This window comes from Oncorhynchus nerka, linkage group LG22 (genome assembly GCF_034236695.1).
Source record: "Oncorhynchus nerka isolate Pitt River linkage group LG22, Oner_Uvic_2.0, whole genome shotgun sequence".
NCBI lineage: Eukaryota > Metazoa > Chordata > Actinopteri > Salmoniformes > Salmonidae > Oncorhynchus > Oncorhynchus nerka.
The window spans coordinates 11905198-11917482 of NC_088417.1; the positions used below are offsets into that span (position 1 = coordinate 11905198).

Consider the following 12285-nt stretch of genomic DNA (forward strand, 5'->3'; position numbering starts at 1 on the left):
TAGATTAAGGTAAGAACAAGGGTTAGGGTTAGCTAAAATAAAACATAAAATCAACTTTAGAACTTCAATTTGACAAAAGCTGTATCCCATCTAGACATGACCGTCAAAGCGGTACACCTTGCCCTGAAGGTTGATGGCTCCCTCTTGTGGCTCCCAGCCCACCATGCTCTTATTGGCAGATAGAAGTGATGTAATGAAAGAGGAAGTGGATGCAGGAGAAATGGAGGAGTGTGTGATAATCCATCAGCTACAATTACAGTTACTCTGTTTCTGACAAAGTCTGTTTTTCATGCTGAAAGATAATGTCAGAACCGGGTATCTTTTACTGAACTCAAATTTAACTTATCATGTGTGATGGAAGCAAGTTGGATGGATTTTGGTTTATGAATTAGCTACATTTTTTTTTTTTAAATCTCACACAAATTTCTATTTAAGCCTGTGAGATAGAGGAGAGGGAGATGGTTATGTTGCAGAACGTTTCCATTGTTGTATCAAGGGCGGACTTGACTACTTGGGGGCCTGTAACAAAATGCTGTAAAGGGGTCCCCTTCCCCTAAAAGGGTTATTTACCCACCACACATACATTAACTGCAATGAATATTATTATCCCACAATGAAAAATATCTTGTATAGAAGTGTTTCATTTGTGTGTAGAATCAGTCAGTGGGCAGCTGGGGCCCATTTCATTTGAAACTGGTGAAACATGGATCAGGCCACCTCTGCAATGTTTCAAGTGACTGAAACTAATTGTTCTGGAGTAGAACGTTCAATAGAAAATGACAATGTTCTAAATGCTTAAATTAGCATACAATGTTTTCACAACTGATGTTGACACCCAGCACATAGACTATTCAACATCCTATTATACAAATACACTTATTAGGAAGTACGTCACTGATGAGATGTGAGATGTGCAACATGAATTTCTGCTTACTGTTGTAAGGCAAGTTTCAACAACTTCACATCTTATCTTTATATTTTAGTAATGAGATTCAAAATGTTCAATGTACGGCTGTTAGTTCATGTATTAGCTTCACAACTGAAGAACCTATGTGACTATGAAGTTTCAATGTGATACAGTATGTGTCATGTGACCTACTCTACCAGGAAGTGAATGTTTGACCTGTTTCAGGTGATCAGTAGTGTGTGAGTTCTCACAATTGCTTGTCCTGAGAACATGTTTTTTCTCATTGGCCTCTTTATGTCAGGTGAGTCTTCCACACATCAACAACAATTAGTTATGAATCAGACATAAAGGAATAACCACAAGTCATGATATTTTATGGGATGTGTGATATACTGGCTTTTTAATTGTGTAGAAAAGTGTACAGTTCCTTCCTGATTAGTGCATGTTAATAGTCTGGATTCAAACTGTCCTGTGAAAATGTATTTAGCATATTTTTGATACTGAATGTTATCAGATATTCAATCAAAAGCTGATATTAGATAAATGGAAACTGAGTGAACAAATAACACAAGATTTACATACTTATTTCATTCATTCCTTAAACAACGTTATGCAACACCCAATGTCCCTGTTTGAAAAAGTAATTGCCCCCTTATACTCAATAACTGGTTGTGCCTCCTTCAGCTGAAATGACTCCAACCAAATGTTTCCTGTAGTTGTTGATGAGTCTCTCATGTTGCTGTGGAGGAATTTTGGCAAACTCTCCCATGTAGAACTGCTATAACTAAGTGACATTTGTGGGTTTTCATGCATGAACTGTCACAATGCCTCATTTGGGATTAGGTCTGGACTTTGACTAGGCCATTCCAAAAATTTAAATTTGGTACATTAAATCAATGTTGATGTATTCCTGATTGTGTGTTTTGGAATGGTGACATAACCAGTTATTGAGTATAAGGTGGGAATTACTGTTTCACACAGGGGCGTGGGTGTTGCATGACTTTGTTAATGAAATAAATTAAATAACTATAACTATTTTTTTTGTTATTTGTAAACTCAAGTTCCCTTTATCTAATATTAGGTTTTGGATGAAGATCTGATAACATTCAGTAAAAAAAGAAGCAAAATAGAGAACCAGAAAGGGGGGAAACCTTTTCATGTCATTGTATGTTCATGTGAAACCGACGTCAGTATGCGGTTAACAGTATATCTTCCACCACTGTCCCTGTCCCCATACCGGGCTCAAACTAGTGGTCATCTGCTCACAAACACATGTCACCTCACTCCTTGACAACACACCAACCAATTGAAAAATCACCTGTACATTGAAATACATTCATATTAATGTTCATAGTAATGTTATTGGGAGAAACTGTACCAATGATGTGTATAAACCCTGGATCTCTAATGCTATGTAACGGTCAATGAGAGACTTTAAATCCACCGGTCTCTATATATGGTACTCCCCAGAAGAAGCAGTCCTCCATAAGAATGAATAGAATTCTACAGTATTTAAATCAAATGTTTCATGGACTATATTACATGTATTTAAGTATTTTGTTGTAGAAGGGACAGTAAAGTTAGTACTCTATAAATTAAATACTTAAATATCTTTACATGTTTATTTATTTTATTTGTTATGTTCAGGTGATATAAAAAGCATTATCTGGAGCACACCCAGAGAAAATGACTTAGTGTAGAGGTGCTGACTAACGGTGAATACACTGTAAGCTATAAAAACAAAGAGAGTTGCACAATCTATATATATATAAACTCCCAGTCATTTATTGGGTAAAACACCAACGTTTCGGTATCACTGTTCCTTCTTCAGGGTAAAGTCATGAATGTTTGAACCAGGTTATGTAGACAAACAGTGGAATTAGTGCAACAATGACAATCATGAGGGTTGTGTCACAGTTATGAGGTTAATTAGAGTGAATTGAGTGAAACTGTTAAAAGACAATAGTTTACATCATATTGAATATATTAGCCTATTGTTATCATTAAAATTAGCATAAGATTAGCATTAACATACATTATTGTTTAAATTAATTTCACATGTATTTAATTGTTTCCAATTTCATAAAATGTTGTTACATGTAGTCTTTTGGTTCATCAATAATGCATAATAAGCATCATCAACAGGGGGAACATATTGGTTGTACGCTGATAAGATGTAGATAGAATAGATCCATTTATAAGACTTCTTCATGAAACTAATTGTTCATAAGAAGGGCCTGTGATCAAAGTCAGTATTAAGACAGTAGGGGTCAATGTTTTTAAATACCTCCTCTCCTTGGTTGGCCAACATGCTCAATGCGTGTGTATATGTGTGTGTTTTTGAGTGAGGAGATGGGATGGTTAGCTTCAACAAAGTGAGCTGCTACTGGATAGTCAGTGTTATTACACCTGATTGAGCTGCGGTGGTTGTCACACACTGACCATAGAGAGCTTTTTATGTCTCTATTTTGGTTTTGTTAGGGTGTGATTTGGGTGGGCATTCTATGTTCCTTTCTCTATGTTTTGTATTTCTTTGTTTTGGCCGGGTATGGTTCTCAATCAGGGACAGCTGTCTATCGTTGTCTCTGATTGGGAACCATACATAGGTAGCTTTTTCCCACCCTATGTTTTGTGGGTAGATGTTTTCTGTTTAGTGTTTTCTGCACGTGACAGGACTGTTTCAGTTTGCGCTTTGTTCTTTATGTTTCAGTGTTCAGTTAAATAAAGGTCATGAACACTTACCACGCTGCGCTTTGGTCCGATTCCTCCTCATCAGATGACGACACACGTTACAGTGGTCAGCTATGCATTGTTTTAATTGTCTTTTCGGTTGTCCTACGTAGGCTTTTCCACATGAACATGTGATGAGACATTTTACTCCCTTTTCCTTGCAAGAGATGATGCCACTAACAGGGATGTTTCCACCTGTATGTGGGTGTCTGAAGAAGGATGTTTGTGTAGTGCTATTGCACTGTGAGCATGAGCCACGTTGGTATTTCCAATTTGGATTGTGTGTCAAGAGTGTCTGAGTGGGCTCATGGGGCAGGTCAGATCTCACTAAACTATCCCCAATGTTGTGACCACACTTATAGACCACCAGTGGGTTGGTCCTTGAAGAGGTGTGCAATTGTTGTGTCTAATTTCAGAATATGCCAGTGCTTCTTCAGGATTGCTTTAATTTTCTCTGAACACTTGGTGTACTTAGTGCAAAAGACTTGTTTTTCTTCTTTGGTTTACTTTTTAGCAATTCTTCTCGTGGTTTTTGAGATTTTAATCTTTGCATCATTAGGGATTTTTTTTTACATGTAGCCTCTATGAAATTATTTGTCATTTTCTAAGGATGGCTTTCAAAATCTGAATTTTGGCCACAGATTCGTTTAACCCTGCATAGCTGGCTGTATGGTAGACCATTCCTGAGGGGAAGGGGATGCATTATATGTCCACGTAGCAGGTTGAGGTCTGTTGGCTTTGTGTACAAATCTATATGTAATGCATCATTCTCTTTGATGATCCATAAGTGCAGGTAGTTTATTTTTCTCTCAACAGTCTGCATGGTGAATTTAAGATATTCAGAGCTCTTGCTTAGCAGAGTTTGGAATTCATTTAGTTCCTGCTGACTTCCTTCCCAGAGCACAAAGACATCATCTATGTATCTCTTCCATGAGGGGATTTTAGAAAGTAGGGAGTGTCTCTGTTTTGTAAGTGGTTCCTCAAATTCTTCCACATTTTCTCATAGTTGGGGGAAAAGGAAAATAGGAAAAAGGAAAAACTCTGACTCAAAGATGAAGCAGCTATTGGATAATACCAATTTAGTGAGTTTCAAGATGCAATCATTGGCTGGAGAAACGGTAGGGTCTCTATACTGAAGGAAGTGTTGCAGGTCACAAAATATAATTTAAAAGTCTGCATTAAGGTGTCTGTAATAGAATATACTTGTCTAAAACTAACAGACATTAATAAATGCATTTATATTTCTTCCAACATCTGTTTTACACTGGAGGAGGAGTAACAAGATGGCTGTGCAGTTGCCTCCAAACAGAGGCCCCTGTCAGTCATCTAGGGTTAATACACATCATTGGACTGAACTGAAAATACATCAGAACCTCCCTGATGTTGTCCTTTATGTTGCAGGTGTTTTGGCCTGCTTTGGTCAACGAGATTTGTTCACCACAATGCCAGATAGACTGGATGTACTGACGGGCTCCTGTGTGCAAATCCCATGTTCATTTGATATTCCTCACCAAAATAAGTATACATTTAACAGTGCAATACCTCCCTCTGGAGTGTGGATTAAAGAATCCCCATACTTTGGTGAGCGTCAGGACAATGTGATATTTAACAGTAGTGAGATGGTCAACAGATATCAAGGGAAGATAACTGGAAACATGTCCCAGAAGAACTGCACCACAGTCTTCTTCAATGTAACTATCAATTACACTAATATATACTTCTTCAGGATTGAGAATCGACCATTCCTTGCAACAGACACTGAAAAGTCTGTTTATATAGTTGTCAGTGGTAAGAGACAATTTAACTGTTTAGCAACTATTTTTCCCAGTTTAGATTCCTTGCATCAATGATAAGAGAAGAACAAGTGGACAGTTGAACTATTAGTGTAAAATATATTTTCCTACAATGTATTACAGATTTTCCTTCCAGTCCCAACCTTACTGTCTCAGGTGAGGTGAAGGAAGGGAACCCTGTCAGCTTGAACTGCTCTGCTGTCGCTCCCTGTCCTGATCACCCCCCTGAGCTGACATGGAATCTCCCAACACAGTTCACAACTGAGAACCAACTGCAGGAGAATCCAGACCAAACCATATCAGTTCTCTCCACGGTGACCTTCACTCCGTCATACCTTCATCATGAGAAAAACATCACTTGTACTGCAGTCTACCCAGTAGGGACAAGCAACAAGAAAGCTGAACATAACATGATGCTTAACGTTTCATGTAAGATTTAGTAACCGGTTCCAGAAGAATAGATCATTCTATCATGTTTTCACTGATGATTGTAATAGAGTGCTTTTGATGAGACTATTCAATATACAATATCCAGATACATTGTAAATGAACCCCTCTCCCTCAGTCTCTCCTAAGGACACCTCGGCCTCCATCAGTCCAGCTGATTCAGTATCAGTGGGCAGCTGTGTTAATCTGACCTGCAGCAGTACAGCCAACACTCCTGTGACAAACTTCACCTGGTTCCAGATCAGTGAGGGTAAACGAACACAGGTAGCATCTGGACAGAGTTACACCCTCAATGTGACTGTTGGTGATGGAGGACTGTACTACTGTGAAGCAAGAAATAGTCAAGGCTGTGGGAAATCAAATGAAGTGCAGCTGGATATAAAAGGTAAAATGGGCACGAAGGACACAATCGTAGGTTAGATATACACTATATATTCAAAAGTATGTGGACACCCCTTCAAATGCGTGGAGTCAGTTATTAAAGCCTCACATGTTGCTGACAGGTGTTTAAAATCGAGCACACAGCTATGCAATCTCCGTAGACAAACATTGGCAGTAGGATGGCAACATTCACTACCGAGTTCCAAACTGCCTTTGGAAGCAACGGCAGCACAAGAACTGTTTGTTGAGGGGTTCATGAAATGGGTTTCCATGGCCGAACAGCCGCACACAAGCCTAAGATCACTATGTGCAGTGCCAAAAATCAGCTGCAGTGGTGTAAAGCTCACTGCCATTGGACTCTGGAGAAGTGGAAATCTGTTCTCTGGCTTGTTGAATATACGATTCACCATCTGGCAGTCCGGCAGGCGAATCTGGGATATTTTTTATTTTTTATTTTAATTTTTTAAATTTGACCTCTTTTTTTCTCCCCAATTTCGTGGTAACCAATTGTTGTAGTAGCTACTATCTTGTCTCATCGCTACAACTCCCGATAGAGCTCGGGAGAGACGAAGGTTGAAAGTCATGCGTCCTCCGATACACAACCCAACCAGCCGTACTGCTTCTTAACACAGCGCGCATCCAACCCGGAAGCCAGCCGCACCAATGTGTCGGAGGGTACACCGTGCACCTGGCAACCTTGGTTAGCGCGCACTGCGCCCGGCCCGCCACAGGAGTCGCTGGTGCGCGATGAGACAAGGACATCCCTACCGACCAAGCCCTCCCTAACCCGGACGACGCTAGGCCAATTGTGCGTCGCCCCACGGACCTCCCGGTCGCGGCCGGTTACGACAGAGCCTGGGCGCGAACCCAGGGACTCTGATGGCACAGCTGGCGCTGCAGTACAGCGCCCTTAACCACTGCACCACCCGGGAGGCCCGGCGAATCTGGGATTTGTCGGATTCCAGGTGAACACAACCTGCACCAAAGCATAGTGCCAACTGTAAAGTTTGGTGGATGAGGAATAATGGTCTGGGGCTGTTTTTCATGGTTTGGGCTGGGCCCCTTAGTTCCAGTGAAGGGAATTCTTAACGCTACAGCATACAATGACATTCTATATTCCATATTAATGCCCATGATTTTGGAATGAGATGTTCGACGAGCAGGTGTCCACATACTTTTGGTCATGTAGTGTACTTGAGAGATCTTTTTGTGAGAATTGACCATAATATGTGCTGTATTTTTAGGGCAAAAAGAGCCAAAAAACCCAATGGTGTTTGGGGTTGCAGCAGGAACTCTGGGGGCCATTTTGCTTATCAGCCTGATCAGTCTTTTTGTATGGTAAGAACTATTCCTGGCATCAACGCAAAACAATTTTAATTCTGCTGTGTTTGTGCTTTTGCATATGGAAACCCTCTCAGTGCATTCAGAATACCTTTGTAAATGTTTTCCAGGAGGAGAAACTCGAGGCTCCGCGATGGACTTGAAAGGACAGACAGTCCACAGGGACAGGTGGGAATAAGGCTCAACTTACAAACCCACCTACAAAGTGTATCTAAGGAAGTACTGAATTAATGCTGAAACTATTTAAAGCCATGAGGCTAACATAATTTCAGAGCAAGTTTAGGGGGAGATGACCACATCGAAAGCAATGCCACATCCTGTAATGACATGGAATGATAACAGAATGGCTGTTGGACTTTGACAGTGTTTACTGTCTTTACACCTGTCAGTTGAATTGACATTTTCATTGACATCCCCTCAGTATGTGTTGTGTAACCTGCTGACCTTAGAGTTTTACACATTACTGAGCTTAGAGCTTTACACCTGTTCCTCTCTCTGTGTTCTCTCCACAGAACTCCCCGGTTGGGACAGTGTGTACTAACCAGGCCACAGCCGGAGAGGAACCTGAGGAACCTGCAGAAGACCAGCCTGAAGAGATCCAATACGGTGACATAGACTTCTCCAAAGGACAGACCAAAGAGACCCCAGCTGCAGCCCAGGACAGGGTCCAGGGACAGGAGAGTGAGTACGCTGAAGTCAATGTGACTGGGAGAGGGGCTCAGGAACCACCTCTTAACAACCTAGATGGGCTTTATGCACAAGTGAATAAAACAGGTGGATGTTAAGTATTTTGCAATTGGGTATTAAGTGTTTTTATGTACAGTATTGTCATTGTGTATCTGTTTCTATTGGTACTTTTGTTACATTTATAATTGTGTGCTCTCTGATTATCTGCATATTTGTAGAATTTGCTGGGATGAAAAGTGTTTAACTGTTACTATAGTGTTGATATGATGATGCAGGCTACTGTTTAATTTTGGACCATTTATTTTGAGTGTTGAGTTCACAGAGCATCTGTTTAATTGGTTCCAGTATAGAGGAACTGCTGAGTTCAACTAGCTCACTGAAGGCAGATTAAGACCATATAAAGTCAATGATGACTGAGGAGAGAAGACACAGTTAGTTGGAGAGACAGTGGTCTGATACAAGACAGGAAGTTGGTGCAGTAAGTCGACATGATGGCAGAATGGTGTTAACATCTACTAGTCACTGTTTATCTTCATCTTTTGTACAGTTGCCAGAATAACATTTTTTCCTATTTTCAGTTTTTATCTATTTAGAAGATATAGTTTCAGTTTTTATGTTGAGTGTTTAACAACAGAATCAATTGAGGCTGAATTAAAGGTTGTTTATTAATTGCACTGCAATAAAAACCTTTACATTCAATTTCCATGACATCTTTTGATGTTATTGGTCCCTCTGCAAACCCCTTCAAATGTATTCATATAGCCCTTCGTACATCAGCTGATATCTCAAAGTGCTGTACAGAAACCCAGCCTAAAACCCCAAACAGCAAGCAATGCAGGTATAGAAGCACAGTGGCTAGGAAAAACTCCCTAGAAAGGCCAAAACCTAGGAAGAAACCTAGAGAGGAACCAGGCTATGTGGGGTGGCCAGTCCTCTTCTGGCTGTGCCAGGTGGAGATTATAACAGAACATGGTCAAGATGTTCAAATGTTCATAAATGACCAGCATGGTCGAATAATAATAAGGCAGAACAGTTTAAACTGGAGCAGCAGCACGGCCAGGTGGACTGGGGACAGCAAGGAGTCATCATGTCAGGTAGTCCTGGGGCATGGTCCTAGGGCTCAGGTCCTCCGAGAGAGAGAAAGAAAGAGAGAAGGAGAGAATTAGAGAACGCACACTTAGATTCACACAGGACACCGAATAGGACAGGAGAAGTACTCCAGATATAACAAACTGACCCTAGCCCCACGACACATAAACTACTGCAGCATAAATACTGGAGGCTGAGACAGGAGGAGTCAGGAGACACTGTGGCCCCATCCGAGGACACCCCCAGACAGGGCCAAACAGGAAGGATATAACCCCACCCACTTTGCCAAAGCACAGCCCCCACACCACTAGAGGGATAGCTACTACAGAATCAGTGTTTAACAGAATACAACAATAATCAGTATATCCTTCCACCAGTCTGGCATCAATCACCATAATCAGTTATGAGTTTAATCCACAACATACAGCATTGAGTCTAGTGACCATCAACCCAAGTGTTACAAACAGCACACTGGAAATCATGTAACAGAAAGGTCAAATATATGAATATGTTGAACATTATATGAATCACTCTAAACTGAATCTGAACTTAATTCATCTTAAATATCCCCATTACATGTCTATGTTCATGTGTGTATTGTTGGGAGTTATTGTGTCGTTTTTATTTTGAGTGTTGATCAAGAGACACAAATGAGAATGCATTTGAGGTTGTCCATTAATTGCACTGTAATAAAAACCCACTTGCTGGGTAAAGTACATCCTCAGCTCCTGAGTCTCCTTCTCCCAGAAGGCCTTGGGCAGGTCGAAGAAGGTTTTGTGTAGAAGGGATACAGCATTTTGTCAAAATGAACTTTTCCTAGCAAATGTAGGAGAACTTTTGCAGCAGGTTGGGATAAATAGATTAAGGATAAGAAAAAGGGTTAGGGTTAGCTAAAATAAAACAAAATCAAATTAAGAACCTCAATTTGACAAAAGCTGTATCCCATCTAGACATGACCGTCGGGGAGGTACACCTTGCCCTGCAGGTTGATGGCTCCCTCCTGTGGCTCCCAGCCCACCATGCTCTTCCTGGCAGATAGAAGTGATGTCATGAAAAAGGAAGTGGATGCAGGAGAAATGTGGAAGTGTGTGATAATCCATCAGCTACAATTACAGTTACTCTGTTTCTGACAAACGTCTGTTTTCAATGTTGAAAGATAATGTCAGAACCGGGAATCCTTTACTGAATTTAACTAAGCAAGTTGGATGGATTTTGGTTTCTGATTTACCTACATAAAAAAAAATCAAGCCTGTGAGATAGAGGAGAGGCAGATGGTTATGTTGCAGAACGTTTCCGTTGTTGTATCAAGGGCGGACTTGACTACTTGGGGGCCTGTAACAAAATGCTGTAAAGGGGTCCCCTTCCCCTAAAAGGGTTATTTACCCACCACACATACATTAACTGCAATGAATATTATTATCCCACAATGAAAAATATCTTGTCTATAAGTGTTTCATTTTGGGCAGTAATGAAATGTATAGGCCATATAATGTTGTTGAGTCAGTGGCTGACACACACTTTGTGTTTAGAATCAGTCAGTGGGCAGCTGGGGCCCATTTAATTTGAAACTGGTGAAACATGGATCAGGCCACCTCTGCAATGTTTCAAGTGACTGAAACTAATTTTCGTTCAATAGAAAATGACAATGTTCTAAATGCTTAAATTAGCATACAATGTTTTCACAACTGATGTTGACACCCATCACACAGACTATTCAACATCCTATTATACAAATGCACTTATTAGGAAGTACGTCACTGATGAGATGTGAGATGTGCCACATGAATTTCAGCATTTTAGTTTGTCAGAACACATTATGTGTGTGTGACAGTCTCTCCTGTGGACCGTTTACATCAGTGTGAGGCAAGTGTTAACTACTTCACTATCTTATCTTTATATTTTAATGTTCAAACTAAATTAAGGAAATTAATTACAAGTAATGACATTCAAAATGTTCAATATGCGGCTGTTAGTTCATGAAGAACTGAAGAACCTATGTGACTATGGACTAAAGCTTCAAAATGATACAATATGTGTCATGTGACCTACTCTACCAGGAAGTGAATGTTTGACCTGTTTCAGGTGATCAGTAGTGTGTGAGTTCTCACAAGGCTTGTACTGAGAACATGTTTTTTCTCATTGGCCTCTTTATATCAGGTGAGTCTTCCACACAACAACAACTAGTTATGATTCAGACATAAAGGAATAACCAGAAATCATGATGTTATGGGATGCGCTATATTCCGGCTTATTAATTGTGTAGAAAAGTGTAAAGTTAATTCCTGATTCGTGCAGTGTAATAGTCTGGATTCAAACTGTGCCGTGAAACGTTTTTTCCCCCTTTCAAATGTTTCTACTTTTCCTTGTTTTTGAAAGTAAATGTTTGATTTTATATCAGATATTCAATCTAAAGCTAATATTAGATAAATGGAACCTGAATGAACAAATAACACAACAATTACATACTCATTTCATTTATTTAATTAACAAAGTTATGCAACACCCAATGCCCCTGTGTGAAAAAGTGATTGTCCCCTAACACTCAATAACTCGTTGTGCCTCCTTTAGCTACAATAACTCCATACACAACCATACACTTCCCATACACTTCCCATACACAACCATACACTTCCCATACACAACCATACACTTCCTGTACACTTCCCATACACTTCCCATACACTTCCCATACACAACCATACACTTCCTATACACAACCATACACTTCCCATACACTTCCCATACACAACCATACACTTCCCATACACTTCCCATACACAACCATACACTTCCCATACACAACCATACACTTCCCATACACTTCCCATACACTTCCCATACACAACCATACACTTCCCATACACAACCATACACTTCCCATACACAACCATACACTTCCCATACACAACC

The 12285-nt window shown here is 40.2% G+C and overlaps 1 protein-coding gene across 1 annotated transcript; it reads left to right on the forward strand.

Annotated features, from left to right (window-relative positions):
• The first annotated feature begins 1177 nt into the window (after positions 1 to 1177).
• LOC135563728 (B-cell receptor CD22-like) lies at positions 1178 to 10093 on the forward strand. Its single transcript, XM_065006846.1, has 6 exons — positions 1178 to 1208; positions 5554 to 5859; positions 5996 to 6262; positions 7503 to 7596; positions 7710 to 7767; positions 8112 to 10093. The coding sequence occupies exons 1-6, from the start codon at positions 1178 to 1180 to the stop codon at positions 8382 to 8384; spliced, it is 1029 nt and encodes a 342-aa protein (XP_064862918.1). The 3' UTR covers positions 8385 to 10093.
• Positions 10094 to 12285: the final 2192 nt, after the last annotated feature.